General features: G+C 35.2%; 2 protein-coding genes across 2 annotated transcripts; both read left to right on the forward strand.

The window, feature by feature from the left end:
* Positions 1 to 728: 728 nt before the first annotated feature.
* Positions 729 to 3,904, forward strand: LOC104097781 (annexin D5-like). The gene is made up of 6 exons (XM_009604397.3): positions 729 to 889; positions 1,569 to 1,714; positions 1,963 to 2,181; positions 2,630 to 2,845; positions 2,919 to 3,008; positions 3,375 to 3,904. Exons 1-6 carry the CDS (start codon positions 814 to 816, stop codon positions 3,576 to 3,578), a joined length of 951 nt encoding a protein of 316 aa, XP_009602692.1. The 5' UTR covers positions 729 to 813; the 3' UTR covers positions 3,579 to 3,904.
* Positions 3,905 to 10,486: 6,582 nt separating this feature from the next.
* Positions 10,487 to 17,138, forward strand: LOC104089139 (THO complex subunit 5B). The gene is made up of 8 exons (XM_009593976.4): positions 10,487 to 10,830; positions 10,917 to 11,207; positions 12,016 to 12,352; positions 14,222 to 14,547; positions 14,646 to 14,902; positions 15,270 to 15,864; positions 15,957 to 16,091; positions 16,444 to 17,138. Exons 1-8 carry the CDS (start codon positions 10,627 to 10,629, stop codon positions 16,708 to 16,710), a joined length of 2,412 nt encoding a protein of 803 aa, XP_009592271.1. The 5' UTR covers positions 10,487 to 10,626; the 3' UTR covers positions 16,711 to 17,138.
* The last annotated feature ends 3,229 nt before the right edge of the window (positions 17,139 to 20,367 follow it).

Consider the following 20,367-nt stretch of genomic DNA (forward strand, 5'->3'; position numbering starts at 1 on the left):
TTGGCTGGAATTTTAATTTTGGGTTCAGTAAATTTCGAGGTTGTTTATACTACTATATGTAAGATAATAATTTTCAATTACTAATTTCGAGATAACATAGAAAAAAATACGCATTTGACCTTCATCAATTAATAAATATCTATTCATTGAATAATCTCATTTTTATTTAATTTCTATATTATAATCTCACACTATCATCGTGCTATTACTTATTTGCAAGTAAAAAGGAGCCTTACAACTTGTTTGGATATTTGTTACCAATCATATTGTATCGTATTGTTACTTTAAATACAATGTTTGTTTTGATTGTTACTTAAATTTCATTGTATCGTATCGTTAAATCCCTTGTTACGTAAGGACAAAAAGTGTCACTGTATGGAACGATGCATTTGGTGCGGTGACATCATTTCCTTGCTTTTTTTCTCTCATATTCCCTTATTTATTATTAAATAATCATATTTTATTATTTATCCTACTTTTTTATATAATAATTATATTCAGTATCTTATTTTTTTTTAGTAATGTTACAAATTTATTCTTTATATTGTGGATGAGTAATATAATAAAATGCTGATAAACGATATAATCCATCTAAATATTATATTTATTAAATAATATAATATATTACGATACGATACGTTATGAAATATAAACAGAAGAGTTTGTGGGATTAACTTGATTCAAAGACGTTACATACTTATTCGAAAAGGCTTGTAGTACACTAGTTGTTGACCAACTGATAAGGGCGTGTGTTCTATTTTATTTTATTACAGGGAGAGAAAGAAAGGGGAAAAGAAAGCAGAGAAGAGAGAAATGGCTACCCTGATTGTTCCTCCAGTTTTATCTTCGCCTCGCGATGACGCCATGCAACTTTACAAAGCTTTCAAGGGTAAAATTATCCCTCAGCAATAATTCATGTGTTCCCCTCCTTTAACTGTAGATCATTTCTCGTTCTTCTTTGTAAAGGTTTGGGGTGTTCTGTTTCGTTTGATTTGTCTTCTGTACTTTAGTTCATCGTTCTTTGTGGCTTCCATGTCTTTTTCTTTCTAAAATTTTGAATGTTTGTTGAGAATCAGTTACTGCTCTAATGAATTAAGCTTCAATCATGACAAAAAAAGGAAGAAAAAAAAAAGAAAAAATCAGAAGAGCCAGCTGGCTATTAGTTTGCTTTTAACATTTTAAAAAAAAGGCTAAAATTGTTTAAGAAGAGAGAAAGATAGTTGTTATTGTGATGATACTACTATAAGGTGTGATTCAGGTATTATTATCTGTGTAGATTTTCCTAAATGCTTTCTAGAATTATAGAAGTAACCCTAGCTAAACAAAGAGGGTTGAGAGAATTTTCGAAATTTAGCACATCATACTTTTGAAATTGCAATGTGCTATCAGGAACAGATAAATGTGATCATCGAATTTTGGCTTAGTTTCCAGGATTGCGTAATTTCTTATGAGTGCATATAGTACTTCAAAATCAAAAAGGTGACTTAAAAAGCGGTGCCATTCATTAAGTAATTGCGTGTTGCTATTCTGCTTGCCTTTGAGTGAATTACTTGGCTTGTGTAATGCAGGATTTGGATGTGATAAAAAAGCAGTCATTAACATCCTTGCCCATCGTGATGCAACTCAGCGTGCTCTTATTCAACAAGAATACAGAGCTATGTACTCTGAAGAGCTAACCAAACGCTTGGCCAAAGAGCTTAGCGGTAATCTTGAGGTATTTATGGCGGGTAGATATTCTGGGATAATTTTGATAACTCTATAACTTGCCACTATTGTTATTAAGCAATAATTTGTAGAGGCCTGAAACTTATTGCATTCAAAGAAAAGATTTAAAATGTTAGGGCAGCAGGAACATCAAAGACAAATGAAACTGCATTTGGCAAAATTTGTGATTCCTCCTTTAGCCTTTTCTCTTTCAAGCTTCTGTTTCTTCATCTCCTTTATCATTTTGAATGGTTCCAGAAAGTAGTCTTGCTTTGGATGCATGATCCAGCTGGAAGGGATGCTATCCTAGTGAGGTGGGCTTTGAGTGCTGGCACTATTGATCTCAGAGCTGCCACAGAAGTGATATGTTCACGGACTCCTTCTCAAATACTACATTTCAAACAACTTTATCATTCTATGAATGGTATCTACCTTGAGCATGATATTGAACTTCACGCATCTGGTGATCACAAAAAGGTAGTCACTCTCTACGTTTTCCCTGTTAAATGATGATCATAAAGCTATTTGGATTACCTAACAGAGGATAACCATGCCTAGAAACAACTTTGAAGTAAATGAGTCGTAGTAGATTGTTGAACTTTGAATTTAATATTTATGCAGTTATAGTCTTTGGGAAAGATGGGGGGCTGTGAAATAACTCTCATATTTATATCATTTACCATTTTTTGCTGGGGCACCGGGCACCTTTGTCTTTATTGATCGGAATTGAGGTGCATTATCTGGTCATGACCTTATCCTAGTATTGTATCTGATTCCAATTCATTAGTTATTCTTGTGGAGTCTTACTTTCCTGATGCAAATTGGAGTCTACCTTGTATTATCTTTAAAATTTAAACAAGTAATTGCATTTATTGCTTCTTATGAAAGAAGATATTGATGTATTATTTTCTCTTAATCACTACAGTTGCTTCTTGCATTTGTAAGCACAATGCGATATGAAGGCACAGAAGTTGACAGAGCTACTGTGGATTATGATGCTAAAGCTCTTTTCAAAGCTGGGGAGAAGAAATTGGGAACTGATGAGAAGACTTTTATACGAATTTTCTCTGAACGAAGCAGGGCACACTTGGCTGCTGTTAGTGCTACTTATCACAGCATGTATGGCAGGGAATTGAAAAAGGTAAGCTGACTTCATTTCGAAAACCTATTCGGATTTCCAATTTTTGCTGACCAATGGACCGAAACTGCTACAGGCTGTAAAAAACGAAACCTCTGGACACTTTGAGTTTGCCCTCTTGACTATTTTGCAGTGTGCTGAGAATCCAGCAAAATACTTTGCGAAGGTACAGGTTACATTTATTTAAATTCTTATCAAGTTATGAACACGATTACCATTCTGCCTATAACATGGAAATTTTTGAACTCCTGCTTCTGGTTAGCTTTTTCTTTTTCCTCAAATGATATTGCCCCCTTTTCATTCTTTTTTTTAATACTCGGAATTGTGGATGTCGTTTACTTCTGTTATTTTTCTTTACCTTCCTTTACTCGGACTTGAAGCAAAAGATGTTGTATCTTCTGACTTCTGTAAGCTTACCTTAAGAAAACTGGAGAATGAAGGATATTAACTTACAAATATCCCTCTCCGTTTTTGAGTTTTTTAGCTAAACATGAAGCAACTAGTAAACCATTCTTTTCTGCTGTTACATCAGGAGTTGCACAGGGCAATGAAGGGCTTGGGGACGAATGATACGACTCTCATTAGGATAGTAGTCACACGAACTGAGATCGATATGCAGTATATAAAAGCAGAGTACCAGAAAAAACATAAGAAATCTCTGAATGATGCAGTTCATTCGGAGACTTCTGGTGATTATCGGACCTTTCTTCTATCTCTTCTGGGTCCTGGTCACTAATGAAGAGTCAACACCATATAGCAAGTGTTGAAAGTGTGGCATCAGTGTTGAAACCCATATGTGTAAAGCAGGAAGTTTCTGTTGCATGTTAGTAAGCCATAAACAACTATGCATTTACTCTCTTAATTGATGTGTGCTTAAATGCTGAGTTTGGTTGGACGCCTTTTTATTTTAGCCTTAATGGTAAACGTGTGATCACTCAGAATGGTGTTGTAAAGGTGTGCCTTCAAATGGTCACTTAAGAATCATATTTGACTTTTGAGGTATTGTTGTGACAAATGTTATTTTAGTTTGGGAAAAAAAAGAAGAATCGCCTTTTGCTCTTCTTTTTGTCTTGCTTTCAATAGTAAAATAAGTTTTCCCCCTCCCCCTAAATAGTACTCCATTGTTCCAATTGTGTTACGTTATTTCTAATAAAAAAAATCACATTTTTATATTAAAATTAATTTAATTTTAAATTTTTTATTTTATTTTTAATAGAAAATTTTAAAGCCACACAAATGTATATGATATGCTTAAAACCTTAAGTTTTAAAGTTTTATAACCGTGTAAATGTTAACTAATTTTGGATGACAAGCTGTTCAAAATCAATTAATAAGTAATTTATATATTTAACTAGGTTACAACAAAATTTTGAATGCCATTTATCAAATAATAGATAATTGATATAATAAATAACTTATATAAATTAATTTCAAACCGTTGGAAATTTATTATGACAATAAATAATTTAACTTGCTAATTGATATACCAGCAAATATAGAAAGAATGAGAAATTATGTTAAAATAAGAGCATCGAGTAATGTGTCCTACATACCAGAAGTCCAGAAATAGTCACAGAGGTAGTAACAGTTGTGAAATTTAGCTTTTTCTTTTCTTCAGAGAAAAGAAGTTTTTAAATATTTTTGTGATGGAAGAAAAAAAAAAGAATTCTGTTCACGATATTGATTTTCTGACTTTTTTTTTCTTTCCTAAAAGTTTTTTTTTTTTTTTTTGCCTTTTACCCAAGGTATAAATTTTCCAGTGAATTTTTTAAATTTTATAAAAGGATAAATATCTATGACATAAAAAAAAATCTCGGGAAATGTACAAATTATCTTCTTTAAATAAAGATATAATAAATTTTTCTACTATAAATGCATAAATTATCTTTTTCTTGTTATGAAAATAATTATATTGTGGATGTTCATTTATTACTCCGCTATATGAAGAAGATTATCCATTTAGTACTCTGTTGAAATTTATCTACAAGCAGCTGATGCAGGCAGGTTGCAAGCAGCTCAATGAAATGATTTGCAACAGTTTTTTATTAAACAGACAGGTTGCAAGCAGCTCATGCAGACAACTTACAAGCAGCTAAAGAAAAACCTTGCAGCTGTTTCCTGAAAAGCCTCGCAGCTGCTTCCTTTCTTCTATAAATAGAGGAGTTTTCAGTTCATTATGTACATAAGTTTGAAGTTTGAATAATATATCAGTTTCTCTCTATACTTGTCTTTACTTTACAGTTTTTATTTTATAACACGTTATTAGCACGATACTCTGTCATCTCGAGAAAATACTTTGAAAGTATGAGAGGTACGAACTTTCTTTCTCTAAATAATGTCAAATCTTTCTAAACTTGAGTTTGTAGCCCTGGATATATCGGGCAAAAGCTACATGTCTTGGGTGCTTGATGCCGAAGTTCATCTTGATGCGATGGGTCTGGCAGACACCATCAAAGATAAAAATCAGGCATCAAACGAAGACTGTGCCAAAGCAATGATATTCCTACGCCATCACCTTGATGAGGGCCTGAAAATGGAATATCTTACTGTTAAAGATCCAGTCATACTGTGGAATAATTTGAAAGATAGATATGACCACCTGAAGATGGGCGTTCTTCCACAGGCACGTTATGATTGGACTCATCTAAGGCTACAAGATTTTAAATCTATCAGTGAGTATAATTCTGCTATGTTCAGAATTATTTCCCAATTGAAACTATGTGGTGATAATATTACTGATCATGATATGTTAGAGAAAACTTTCACCACTTTTCATGCCTTGAATATGCTCCTGCAGCAGCAATATCGAGAGATGGGATTCAAAAAGTATTCTGAACTTATCTCACATCTTCTTGTAGCCGAGCAACATAATGGGCTATTAATGAAAAACCATGAAAGCCGACCTACTGGTTCTTGTCCATTCCCTGAAGTGAATGAGACGAACTTCCACCAAGCTAAACGTGGAAGAGGACGTGGCCCCAGTCGTGGTCATGGCCGTGGTCGGGGAGGAAATTCTAATCGTGGTAATAATAATGTACCAAAGAACCCTCCTCACCACCAGCAGTGGAAAAGGAAGGAGCAAAAGCATGAAGCGGTGCAAGCATCAAAGCCAGAAAATGCATGCTATAGATGTGGGGGAAAAGGGCATTGGTCCCGTACATGTCGTACGCCAAAGCACCTGGTTGAGCTATATCAAGCCTCCCTGAAGAAGACAGAGAAAAATGTTGAAGCAAATTTTATTTCTGAAGATAATTTAGACTTCATGCATTTGGATGTAGCTGATTACTTTGCACTCTCAGAAGGAGAAACAAGTCATGTGATCGGTAGTGAATCTGTAGAGATGTAAATATTTTAATTTTTGTTATTTATAGTAGATAGTATGGTTATGTAATTGTTGTACATAAATAAAAGTTATGCTTTGATAATAATGTTTACTATCATATTTATTTTGTTTATGTCATTTTGAAGAATATGGATAATCCTCAAATTATGTTTGGATCAAAGACCAATCATGAAGATATTTGTGTAATTGATGGTGGAATAACACATGCCATATTCAAAGATCAGAAATACTTTTCTTATTTGCATAAGGAAAAAGTAAATGTTTCTACAATTTCAGGTAATATAAGTTTGATTGAAGGCTCCGGAAGAGCTATTGTATTTCTGTCTAAGGGAACAAAACTTATTATAGACAATGCATTATTCTCCTCCAAGTCCCGAAGAAACTTGTTGAGTTTTATAGATATCTGCCGAAATGGGTATCATGTTGAGACAATAGATGAAATGAACGTGGAATATCTTTGTATTACAAAGAATATTTCTGGCCAGAAATGCACTGTAGAAAAGTTACCAACTTTATCTTCTGACTTATACTATTCAAAGATTAGTACAGTTGAAGCACACTCTATCGTAAACCAGAAGTTTACTGATTCAAATACTTTTGTGCTTTGGCATGGCCGTTTGGGCCATCCTGGATCAATAATGATGAGACAAATTACTGAAAATTCGAGTGAGCATCCATTACAGAACCTGAAGATTCTTACAAATGATAAATTTTCGTGTGATTCTTGTTATCAAGGCAAAATGATCACTAGACCATCACCAATGAAGGTTTGCATTGAGTCCCCTACCTTTTTAGAACGTATACATGGGGATATATGTGGACCTATTCACCTACCAAGTGGGTTGTTTAGATATTTTATGGTCCTAATAGATGCATCTTCAAGATGGTCTCATGTTTGCCTACTATCATCTCGCAACCTGGCATTTGCAAAGTTATTAGCCCAAATAATTCGATTAAGGGAATAATTCTCAGATTATCCTATAAAGGCTATTCGCCTTGATAATGCTGGAGAATTCTCATCTCAAGCTTTTGATAATTACTATCTATCAGTTGGAATAAAAGTTGAACATCTTGTAGCTTATGTTCATACTCAAAATGGCCTTGCAGAGTCATTTATTAAACAGCTGCAATTAATAGCAAGACCACTACTTATGCAAACAAAATTGCCCACTACTGTTTGGGGCCATGCTATCTTGCACGCAACATCACTTATCCGTCTCATACCGACACATTATAATAAATATTCTCCGTCACAATTGATTTTTGGTCATGAATCAAATATTGCCCATCTACGAATTTTTGGATGTGCTGTATATGTGCCAGTAGCACCACCACATCACAGTAAAATGGGCCCCCAAAGAAGGTTAGGAATATATATTGGGTTTGAATCACCCTCTATTATTCGCTATCTTGAACCATTGACGAGAGATTTATTTACTGCTCGATTTGCAGATTGTCGATTTGATGAAATAAATTTCTCACAATTAGGGGGAGAGAAAAAGGAAATCAAAAGAGAAATTGTGTGAAAAGTTTCATCATTATCTCACTTTGATCCATGTACCCCTATATGTAATCAGGAGGTCCAGAAGATCATCCATTTACAGAATATAGCAAAGCAAATGCCAGACGCATTTACTGATTTGAAAAGGATAACTAAGTCACATATCCCTGCAGAGAATGTGCCTATCTGAATTGATGTCCCAGCAGGACCATCTACTAGCATGAGAGCTAGTGAACTTAAAGCACGCCTGAAGCGTGGTAGACCTTTGGGTTCTAAGGATCGAAATCATAGAAAAAGAAAATTGACAAAAGATCAAAATGATATTATGAAGGGATCTCCTGAAGAGACCCAAGATCTAATTAGTTATGAGATTCCCGAAGAAATCAATAAACCCGAGACTCAAGTGAGCGAGGAACTTTTAATAAGTTATACTGGTGATGAGATTAATTTAAATCGATATGAAATAGTGGTGGATAATATTTTTGCATATAATGTTGCACTTAACATTATGTAAGATAGTGATGATTTTGAACCCCGATCTGTCGAAGAATATCAACAAAGATTTGATTGGCCAAAATGGCAAGGGGCAATTCAATCAGAATTGAACGCACTTGCTAAAAGAGAGGTCTTTGGACCAGTAGTCCAAACACCTGCTGGTATAAAGCCAGTTGGTCATAAATGGATTTTTGTGCGAAAAAGGAATGATAAAAATAAAGTTGAAAGATACAAGGCCCGCCTTGTTGCACAAGGATTCTCACAACGACCTGGAGTCGATTATGAAGAAACATATTCACCAGTTATGGATGCCATAACATTTCGATATCTCATCAGTTTAGCCTTACGTGAAAGGCTTGAAATACATCTAATGGATGTGGTTACAACTTATCTGTACGGGTCACTTGATAATGAACTTTACATGAAAATCCCTGAAGGATTTAAAATGCCTGAAGCATATTCAAAATCTCGGAAAATGTACTCAATCAGATTATAAAGATCTTTGTACGGTTTAAAGCAATCTAGGCGCATGTGGTATAATTGTCTCAGTAAATATTTGCTAAAAGAGGGTTACATAAATGATGTTATTTGTCCATATATTTTTATAAAGAAAATGGCTTCAGAATTTGTTATACTTGCTATTTATGTTGATGACATAAATCTTGTTGGAACTCCAGAAGAGCTCCAAAAGGCAATTGAATATCTTAAGAAAGAATTTGAGATGAAAGATCTTGGAAAGACAAAACTTTGTCTTGGTCTGCAAATTGAACATTTAGCAGACAGGATTTTTATCCATCAATCTGCCTATACAGAAAGGGTCTTAAAACGCTTTTACATGGACAAAGCGCACCCATTGAGTACACCAATGATTGTTCGATCACTTGAAGTGAATAAGGACCCGTTCCGACCTCCAGAAGAGGATGAGGAACTACTTGGTCCTGAAACACCTTATCTCAGTGCAATTGGTGCACTTATGTATCTTGCTAATGCTACAAGGCCTGACATAGCATTTCCTGTTAATTTACTAGCAAGATATAGCTCTTCTCCTACTCGGAGACATTGGAATGAGATTAAGCATATTTTGCGATATTTAAAGGGAACTCTTGATATGGGTTTGTTTTATTCTAACAAAGGTAGTGCAGATCTTGTTGGTTATGCAGATATATGTTATTTATCTGATCCTCATAAAGCTCGATCTCAAACCGGGTACGTGTTTACATGTGGAGGTACTGTCATATCATGGCGCTCCACAAAACAGTCAATTGTTGCTACTTCTTCAAATCATGCTGAGATAATAGCTATTCATGAAGCAAGTAGGGAATGCGTATGGTTGAGATCAGTGATTCATTTTATTCAAGAAAAATGTGGTTTTGAGTGTGATAAAAAATTCACAATTTTATACGAAGACAATGCTGCATGCATAGCCCAATTGAAGGGAGGATTTATAAGGAGATAGAACGAAGCACATTTCACCAAAATTATTCTACACACACGATCTTCAGAAAAATGATGACATTGATGTGCAGCAAATCCGTTCAAGTGACAATCTGGCAGATTTATTCACTAAATCTTTGCCAACTTCAACTTTTGAGAAGATGGTATACAAGATTGGAATGCGGAGACTTAAATATTTGAAACAAGGTTTTCATCAGGGGGAGTAAAATACGCGATGTACTCTTTTTTCCTTACTAAGATTTTTTCCCACATGGTTTTCCTTATAAGGTTTTTAATGAGGCAGCTAGAAATGCGTATTACTAAATATGTGTACTCTTTTTCCTTCACTAGAATTTTTCCCACTGGATTTTTCCTAGTAAAGTTTTAACGAGGCACAATACCTTTTAATGAACATTCAAGGGGGAGTGTTATGAAAATAATTATATTGTGGATGTTCATTTATTACTCCGCTATAGATAATCTTCCTGAAGAAGATTATCCATTTAGTACTTTATTGAAATTTATATGCAAGCAGGTTGCAAGCAGCTCAATGAAATAATTTGCAGTAACTTCTTATTAAACAGGCAGGTTGCAAGCAGCTCATGCAGACAGCTTACAAGCAGCTAAAGAAAAGCCTTGCAACTGCTTCCTGAAAAGCCTCGTAGCTGTTTCCTATCTTCTATAAATAGAGTAGTTTTCAGTTCATTATGTACATAAGTTTGAAGTTTGAATAATATATCAGTTTCTCTCTATACTTGTCTTTACTTTACAGTTTTTATTTTATAACATTTCTATCTTTTTTTCCGGAAGGTCTTTTTCTTTTTAAATTCTGGAAATAAATGCTTAAAAGAAAAGGATAAAAAATAAAGCAAAAATAGAAGAGTGCTGAACCCGAAAGACTGGCACTCAAGTGTCGAGCAGACGGAACAAACAAACCCTAGTAGCGTACACATCCAGAAGCATAGCGTATGACTTAATCTGCAGAGAGGCAGCGACTGAGCAGGGGTGAAAATGGAGATAACCATGGGGGAACCCGGCGAGATACTACCGGAGCACAAGCCGGAAAAGTCTCCCTACGAAGTTCTGCAGCAAAGCAAAGCTTCAGTTGAGGAAATCGTTACAAAAATGCTGTCCATCAAAAAAGAAAGCACGCCGAAATCTGAACTTCGCGAACTCGTCACTCAGATTTTAATCAACTTCGTCTCTCTCCGCCAGGTTAATTTCTTTTCATTCTATCTCCACTTGTTCTTTTGTTTTTCCCTAATGCTTGTGTATTAACTACCTTAAACATCCTCCGCTAGGCAAATAGATCAATCTTGCTCGATGAGGATCGTGTGAAAGGGGAAACAGAACGTGCAAAAGCTCCGGTGGACTTCACCACGCTGCAGCTCCATAACTTGATGTATGAAAAAAGTCATTACTTGAAAGCTATAAAGGCTTGCAAAGATTTCAGGTCAAAATATCCTGATATTGAACTTGTTCCTGAGGAAGAATTCTTTAGAGATGCACCTGAGGAGATAAAAAGCTCTGTTATGTCAAAGGACAGCTCACACAATTTGATGCTAAAGCGGCTCAATTTTGAGCTATTCCAGGTAACTAGCTTAATTCAATTGGCAAGAACTCCTTTCTATTTCCAAATTAGTAATCTGTTTTATTAGCGTTAATTTCTCAGTATCTTGTGCTAAAGGTAGTTATTAGGCTTGGTGTTTCATGTTGCTTGGTGAATTAAAGTTGTTATCTTGCTTCTAAAACTCTTGTCTTCATGGACTATCATCTTTATTAAAATTACTAAAGTGGTTTCAGAAGTGGTTTAGTGGAGAAGGGATCATATGAAGGTTGTTACAATCAATAACGATAGACCCTGAAAGACTGAAACTATACCCAGCTTGGCTTCCCTTTAGTGGTGCTTTCAACCATAGATTCTGCACATATTGCACTTATTTGTAGATGTTGTAACATGTTATTTCATGAGCTGAAAAAAGTTCTTGGGGTTATTTAGTATTTGCTAATGTTGAGGTCAAATTCTATGCTTCTCCTTTATTTGGAATTTGTATTAGATCATATGTATCAGCCAGTGGCGGAGCCACCTTATAGGAAGGGGTGTCAAATGACACCCCTTCGCGAAAAAAATACACTGTTTAGGTAGGTAAAAAAATAAATTATATGTATATATACTATGTATTGACTCCCCTTAATTTCCTGGTATGTTTACTTTTATATATTTTGACACCCCTTAACCAAAATTCTGGCTCCGCCACTGGTATCAGCTGTGTATGTTTGTAGAATACTCCCATCTCTTATAAGTTATATGATCATCGGAGGAGTGGCATGTGTGCGCACGCGCATGTGTGATAAGTCTGGCTGGAGCTTTGTTTTGAGTTTACATATTTGCTGTGTCAGCGCAAAGAATTATGCAAGCTTCGTGAGAAACTGGAACAGAAAAAAAAGGCTCTACAGGAGACCATTGCAAACAGAAAGAAGTTCTTGTCAAGTCTCCCGTCACACCTAAAATCACTCAAGAAAGCATCCTTGCCGGTGCAGCACCAACTTGGAGTTCTGCACACAAAAAAGTTGAAGCAGTTGCAATATGCAGAGTTGCTTCCTCCGCCTCTCTATGTTATTTATTCACAGCTAATGGCCCAAAAAGAAGCCTTTGGAGAAAATGTGGAGCTGGAGATTGTTGGTAGTGTGAAGGACGCTCAAGCTGTTGCCCGCCAGCAAGCAAATAAAGACACTGGTTGGTCCCAGTCTATAGATTTCTTATTTGGGCTCATCATGTGTTTTTTTCTCTTTCCTGAAACTGCTGTGTAAACACTAATATCATTTTATCATATTATGCCTTCTTCATGTGCTCTGCTCTAGTCTGCTATAATGGCACCTATTTCAAAATTAAAGTCCGCCATAATGTTTATTTTCTCCGCCAGATTCAAGGTTGTTGATGCATTTCTTTGCTAGAAAAATTTTCTTTTAGGTAAACTGTATGATCACAAACTAAAGCCAAGACTTTATACTATTTTAACGGTAATTAAATATTTACAAACTTGATCTAAACTATTTCTCAATGTTGAACTCTGAAAATCCTTTTTCTGTCTATTTCTTTAACAAGGGGCTCTGTGATGGGTGTTTGTAAATATTATCATAGGCAGGGAGAAGAAAGGTTTGTTATACTTCAGTATAAATTTTCCTTCAAATAATGTTTGTTCAATTAAGACTAAGGTTTAGTCTTCATCAAAAATTAAAACTAAGGTTTAGTTGGGCGATTTTCATCTTTAGTGTCTATATTAATTTTTGAGAATATATTATTTCAAGTTGAGAAAATAAATCCTGTGTAGACTGCAGTTTTTAAAACTTTCCTAGTGATCGGGGTGTTAGTTGAATCTTAGTAATTCTAGGAGATTTCTCGGTTACGTTTGAGGATAACTACGCTTAATGCTAGTTATATAGTGGTTAAACAAATCCTTAAAATGTGACATAATCAAGAGAACATATTGGTTTCTTTGACTACTCATCAATATGTTTCTTTCCATCGTTTCTTATAATCAAAGTTACATATTATCAGATTGGATACACGTGGTTGAAACTAGGGGTTGTGGCATATGTTCCACTTGATACATTCAGTTGGCACCTCAATTGGGACATTCTAATTGTAGGAAGTGATAAGTTCATAGAGAAACTGTTCTATTTATTAAGTTTGTTGTCACCTTGTGCATTCAGCTTGAAGGTAGTAACTGTACATAGTAATGCAAATTTACAGGCAAACAGTGCTTTTAAGGCAAGAGAGATAAAAAAAAATGATCCATCCTTGCATAGTACTCCTTCTGGGCCATCTTCATTGGCTTTGATTGACTTTTATGGAGACTAAGAGTAAAATGTTTGAAAGTATTGTTATACAGAGTTTGGTCAATAAGGATTTAAAATGATAAGTTTGAAATGTTAAACATGGAGAAGTTGAAAGGAAATTACTTTAAATGAACCATTTAAGATAGCATTAGTTTATGATTTCTTGAGTTGGAGGAGGAAAGTATGTTTTTGAGGGGAAAAATATTGGTTTTTCAGGATAGAGCTTAATCATTATTGGAATAATGGCGGGATTGAAGTTCAAGGTAAAAAAAAAATGAAATCATTATGCTTGTTTTTGACTTTGGAGGTCTCTTGAAAGAGTTCAAAAAGGAAAAGTCTAAGTCTAAGTGTAGAAGATTGATTGAAGTTTAAGTCAAAGTAGTGAATCATTTTGGTAGTGGGAATCGACCTTGAAGGTATCATGAAGATTTCTAGAAGGAGAAGTCTAAGTCTCTACCTTAATCATTTTAATGACCATTTCTATTCTGAGTATTACCAAATAGATTCTACTCATGGGAAACCATGAACTTCAACTTTACTTTGTTCAGCTTATTTTATTCTTCATGCCTGTTCATTTATGCTCTGGTTTTTGGTTGCACTATAGTGGTTGTGCTGTTTATACTCAATTTCACTGATTATATCTCCTTTAGTTTACTTGAGCTTTGAATGTATTTATTTTCAGTTCCTTTCTGGTTGAACACTTTCTTCTTTACTTCCTTTGCCCTTCTAAATGTTGTTATCTGAATGATAAATCGTTCATGTGAAGGTGTGTCTGCAAGCTTAGAGAGCTCTAAAGTTGATGATGATATAGAAGAGGAAGATGATGGACAACGGAGAAGAAAGCGTCCCAAAAAGATACCCAGCAAGGAAAGTCTGGAGCAGGCTGGAATTTATCAAACTCACCCACTTAAAGTGACACTTCATATAGACGATGATGAGATACAATCTACAAAACTTGTCACTTTGAAGTTTGAGTACTTAATTAAGTTGAATATTGTGTGTGTTGGAGTTGAAGGCTCTCAAGAGAATCCTGATAATGACATCTTATGCAATTTATTTCCGGATGACACAGGCCTTGAGCTTCCGCGCCAGGTTTTCAGCTTGAGATATTGGTGTATTAATTATTCCTTTTACTTTCAACTGTTTGTTTCAGCCTTTCTGATTGATTCAACTTCGTGTGTGTTCTGCAGTCAGCTAAGCTAATTGATCATTCTATTGTGTTCGATGAAAGGAGAACCTCACGACCATACAAGTGGGTCCAGCATCTGGCAGGCATCGACTTTTTACCTGAGGTGTCACCATCACTTAGGGGTTTTGGGACGTCAAATGATGAAACAGCAAAACACGCTGCTGTTATCTCTGGTCTATCGCTGTATCGGCAGCAAAATCGGGTGCAAACGGTTGTGCAACGAATTCGTGCTCGGAAAAAGGCTCAGCTGGCTCTAGCGTGAGTCACTGTAACTGTATGTTTAGCATCATGGATCCATAGGGACAAATATCATAGATGAGACTGACTTGTGGCAGAGATGATCTTATGTGCAGTTTTGTTTTGCTGAAGATGTTTGAATTTATTAAAGATAGTTAATGTTTCCCTTGCTCTGCAAGTTCATTCTTGGCCTTCTTTCTATTTTCTACTGTGTCCTCTTGTTCACGGAGAATGATGTGATGTCTTGTATTCCTTGTTCTTTCAGTACTGAAATTCCATCTCTGGACTTGTCTTTTTCTCCTATTCCTCTTTTATTGTTTGCCCTTAAGGTTAAAAAGCAAGGCGTAACTCATGTTGGAAATTTGAACTTTTTTTGGCTGAGTTACAGGGAGCAGTTTGACTCTCTAATGAACCTAAACTGGCCAGTTCTAGCCGGTAGAAGTGTTCCTTGGGCTTCACACGATCCTCGCTGTAGTTTGCATGCATGGGTCCCTCTTTGCCCATCTCCTAGTCAGGTTTCGACACTGGCTGTCGCAGAAACAGAACAAGTTCAGCTTCCTACAGAAGTTGTGGTGGATGGGAAATCTGCCTCTTCAAAAGAAGAGGTAGAAAGCACGAGGGAGGATGGGGAGCTTCCATCTTTAGTTCCTGTCACTTCTATAAATGATACTAATGCCACTCCAAATAAAAGAACCAATTTTGATCATTCCATAAAGCTGTCTTTCATTTCAAAGAGTGCCAGCTCTCCAATTATAAAGGGGAAGTCACCGAGTTTTAAGAAATATGGAGATGATGCAGATCTTATTCTGGAATCAGATAGTGAAGTGGATGAAACTGTGCAGGTTGAGCAGGATAGTAATAATACACCTGGGCTTGCCGGGTTCAGTGACAAGTCATGGGTGGACTGCAAGGTTCAGGAATATTGTCTCGTTCTGACAAGAAAGATGGATAACGAGGAAAGAAAAATGAAATTGGAATCCAAGGTCTAACATCTTACCCTTTTCATTTTCTATATCAAATTCAATTTAAATTTCCTCTTCATGAGTGGTCAACATTTGGGTAATTCTTATGGCAGATCAAAATCAGCAAGGAGTATCCACTTAGGCCTCCTCTTTTCACATTGAGCCTTTATGAGGCAATACAGTCGGAGAACTATTCCAAGGTGGATAGCTCTGTGTGGTACAATGAACTTCGCAGCATGGAAGCAGAGGTAAGCAGTAACAAACTTAATGGTTGGTTTTGCTGCATGTGGCTATGTTACATGGACTCTTTATTTGCCTGGACCGTGTCAAGTGGGTATGTGTTTTACATATATCTAAAAGTTGAGTGTTCTTAATCCATGTAAGGTAGGCCTGCAGTGCAATGCAATTCAACCACGAAGCTTTGTGGCTAATGTTTGACGAAAAGGAGACTCTAGGTTTATTCCTTAATTAACCCACCGTAATTTTGAGGATTCCTCAGACAATAGCTGAACTTGTTCACTAATTGAGATTGTGTGATGTCAGTTTGCGACAATTTTATTGGTCAATCCTAAACTGAAGTAGCTATTTAATCTGTTGCAGGTCAATGCTCACATAATAAACACTATACCTGCAGATGAAGAAAACTTGGTCTTGGCTCATCAGGTTCGTTGTCTTGCCTTGCTGTTTGACTTTTATGCTGAAGATGGGGAGTCATCTTCTGAGAAGAGAAAGAGCACTTCTGTGATTGATGTCGGTTTGTGCAAGCCTATGACTGGTCAGCTTGTCGCTCGATCATTTAGAGGTCGAGATCATAGGAAGATGATCTCATGGAAAGACAGCTCTTGCACCCCTGGCTATCCGTACTAGGTAATATCCCAATGTTGTTACATTTTGTATTATTATTTCTCAAATGCTGGGTTGTTTAAATCCATGTGATTTGTCTTTCGTGCTATAACATGTACTAATGAGATTCATGTTGCAACATACCTAGTCAAAATGTTATGACTCTTAAGACATTAGGATGCTATTTGTTGCCCATCTTTTCAAAATGATGGGCATGATGATAGCCACTTCCTCTAGCTCCAGAATTGGTTTGACAATGGCTGATTGTTTATTTGGTCAAAGAACATGGTGGCGTTCTGCATCACCGGTTGAGGGAGGTATTTGAAATGGTATTGTTGGCACGTTTCAAGTTGTGACATTGTTTAAGATATTCTCCAAATCAAATTATGGAATTGTAAAACCATTAAGTTATAGATATAGCGTATCCGTTTGGACGGCATCTTTTTATACTACTGCATCGTGTAAAGCGCTTTTTCAACTATATTTTTATACTTGTGCGGACTAGTGTTTTAAAAGGCGAGAGCGTGAGTCGGAGCGCTTTACATAATACGGAGCAAGATGAAAGTCTCGAGACATGGGGCGTAAGCCCCACGGATCTTTAATTTTTTAAATTTATGAATTAATAATATACGTGAGGCGGAGCGCTTTACATAATACGGAGCAAGACGAAAGCCTCGAGACATGGGGCGTAAGCCCCACGGATCTTTAATTTTTTAAATTTATGAATTAATAATATAGTATTATAACACAATAAAAATAGGAAAAATGCCTAAATATGCCATTGTACTTAACGAAATGGCTCATCCATGTCACTCGTTAATAGTTGGGCCTATTAGTGCCTTTGCTGTTACACCACTGGCCTATCTATGCCACTATTCATTAACAGACAACTCATCCCATACTAAAAAATAAAAAACCACTAGTTTGACATGTGTCAGTTACCCAAACCACTACATAACTCTACCCCACTTCCCACTCTAACCCCGGTTACCCCAACTAACCCAACCCTATTTATTTTCTTACCAGATGTTTATTCTCCCAAAATCCCATTGCAACGGTGGATAAAAATACTCTAGATACAAGTGAAACAATAAGCTGTCCAAATAACTTTTTTTCCATATTGTCTTGTTCAGAACATACTTAAAACACAACCATCCCTTAGAACATAACTAAACTACAACATAAACAGCGGCAAATTCAGAATTTAAACTCTATAGGTTCAACTTTTAAGATTTGTAATATTAACCCATTATATTTTTAAAGTTATGGGTTCATATCCATTATTTTTACAATTTTAATAAATTTTTACATATAAATTTCTACTCCGCATAAAAAATTATGGGTTCAATTGAACCCGCATCTACCATATAAATATAATTGAAATTGGTGGAAAGCATTTTGTCAATGATATGAAGTGGGGTTTGGGATTTTGGGGGAATAAATGTGGTAAGAAAATAAATGGGGTTGGGTTAGTTGGGGTAACTGGGGTTAGAGTGGGAAGTGGGGTAGAGTTATGTTGTGATTTGGGTAGCTGACACGTGTCAAACTTGGTGTTAAAAAATCAAATTTAGTATTTTTTTTATTTTTTAATATGGGATGAGTTGTGTGTTAATGAATAGTGGCATAAATATGCCAGTGGTGTAACGACAATGGCACTAATAGGCCCAACTCTTAACGAGTGGCATGAATAAGCCATTTCGTTAAGTACAATGGCATATTTAGGCCTTTTTCCATAAAAATATAAAAGATATATTAAAAGTTCAAGAAAACTAAAAAGAATTAAATAAACTCATAAAAAATAAGATATTTAGCATGTTATACAAGTATAAATAATACAATACTGTTAAAGTTACTATGAAATATAAATTAACTCCAACCTCTTAACTTTCAAACAGTTAAAAAATATAATCTCTTAAAAAATATTATCAAACTACATATTTTACCTCTTTAAAAGTAAATGCACAATAAATTTTATCCATACTGTAATTTAAAATATTACTCCTTCATGAGTAAATGTAAAAATATTTTTAAATATTAAAATAAAAATGTATGATAATTTCGAAAGTCATAGAACTAAGACATGAAGATCTATCAGGTAAAGATATAAATTTAGGCTATCTATTTTTAGAAAAAATATTCAAATGATATTTACACTCATGATGTTCTCAATTAGTAAATATACAATAATATAGTTCGTTATTTGGGTTATTCACAATTTTCATATCTATATCTATCTATATATATATATAATTGAGGGACATAGAACAAGTGATGTGGCACTCTCCTAAGGTGAGATTTCTAATTATCTTTTTCCTCAATTTTTAATCATTTTCTATCACTTTGCCTCTTTCTCCTTTCTATTATCTTCTATCGAACCGTTTAGTCGGAACCCAAAAGACACGACGTTAAATCTAAGGAGGTTATTACGATTAGTCACAACCCAAAAGGCACACTCAAGGGCGTATCTAGGGGGTTTTATGGCGCACGTGAACCCATGCTTCCCGCCCTAAATCATGTATAGTAATGTTATATTTTTTTCAAAAATATTTAAATATGTGTGTGCACCCATGCTCAATGTATTATATGATGTGATGATTACTGAGTGTACCTCTCTAGGTGAGGTTGTGAGTTCAAATCTTATGTCAATCAATATTAATTAAGTACTTTTTCTTTTTATTTCTTTTTTTATTTGGTTTATTCTTTCAAAATTTTCACACATTGAAATTCCTATTCTTCTTTTGTCGCTGTAAAATCTTAAATGATTAAATAAAATGTGTATCTTAAAACTAGTAGCAGTGTATGATGTAACATATAGTCAACGGGTTCAACTGATCTCAATATTTTCAACATGAAAAATAGATATAGATGTAAGAAAATTACTATTTTTAAAAAATTATAATTTTGAACTTATAATTCCAAAAGTGCAATGGGTACGCAATCGTAAGAACTAAAGGTTGAACCCGTATATATTCTGGATCCTTCTCTTCTTAATAGTGCACCCGTCCTACCAAAATTCTAGATTCGCCTCTAGGCACAATGTTAAAATTAACGTTATTATATGTTACTTTCTCCCTCGCTCTATCTTCCTACTTTTTGACCCAACCCAAAAGAAACAATATCAAAGATCACCCTTATTGGCTGTTGCACGTTACTTTCTCCATGGCTCTCTTCCTATTTTTCAATAAGTCTATTACAGTAGTTTCTCCCTCGCCATGTCTTCTTCTTCTTTCTCCCTTAATTTTTTTTTCAATTCAATGTGTAATGAATGTGATATTAATGTATTATTTAAACAGTATATGATCTTGCTTTCCCTATTTAAAGTCGTGCATGCTATGCTGAGAATACTAGCAATATGTAATGCAGGAAGGGATGAATTTTAAGTGCCAACTTTCTTCGAGTTAGAGCAGTCAATAAATTTTTGTATTTTTATTATCTTTATTGCTTCTTTTGTTTTCTTCTATCTACATGACTGTAGTAATATTTTAGGATATACCAATTCTTACAGCAATACTCCAACAAAGGTTGGAATTTCTTCTGACCAACAACAAGGGGCTATCTCCACAACTTTGTCTGCTTTTTTCCTGGAATGAAAAACTGAAGAAATATATGGAAAGAGTGGAATGGAAAAAGGAGATAAAATGAAAAGAAGGAAAAAAGAAAAGGAGAGATAACAAAATAGCA

Source organism: Nicotiana tomentosiformis, chromosome 4 (assembly GCF_000390325.3).
Source record: "Nicotiana tomentosiformis chromosome 4, ASM39032v3, whole genome shotgun sequence".
Lineage (NCBI taxonomy): Eukaryota > Viridiplantae > Streptophyta > Magnoliopsida > Solanales > Solanaceae > Nicotiana > Nicotiana tomentosiformis.

Excerpts from the sequence above, each read along its gene's own strand:
- LOC104097781 (XM_009604397.3), top strand. The coding sequence starts at position 814 with ATGGCTACCCTGATTGTTCCTCCAGTTTTATCTTCGCCTCGCGATGAC. Across the intron at positions 890-1,568 it reads ACTTTACAAAGCTTTCAAGG|GATTTGGATGTGATAAAAAA; the intron begins GTAAAATTATCC and ends TGTGTAATGCAG. Across the intron at positions 2,846-2,918 it reads ATGGCAGGGAATTGAAAAAG|GCTGTAAAAAACGAAACCTC; the intron begins GTAAGCTGACTT and ends AAACTGCTACAG.
- LOC104089139 (XM_009593976.4), top strand. The coding sequence starts at position 10,627 with ATGGAGATAACCATGGGGGAACCCGGCGAGATACTACCGGAGCACAAG. Across the intron at positions 12,353-14,221 it reads GCAAGCAAATAAAGACACTG|GTGTGTCTGCAAGCTTAGAG; the intron begins GTTGGTCCCAGT and ends GTTCATGTGAAG. Across the intron at positions 15,865-15,956 it reads AAATGAAATTGGAATCCAAG|ATCAAAATCAGCAAGGAGTA; the intron begins GTCTAACATCTT and ends TTCTTATGGCAG.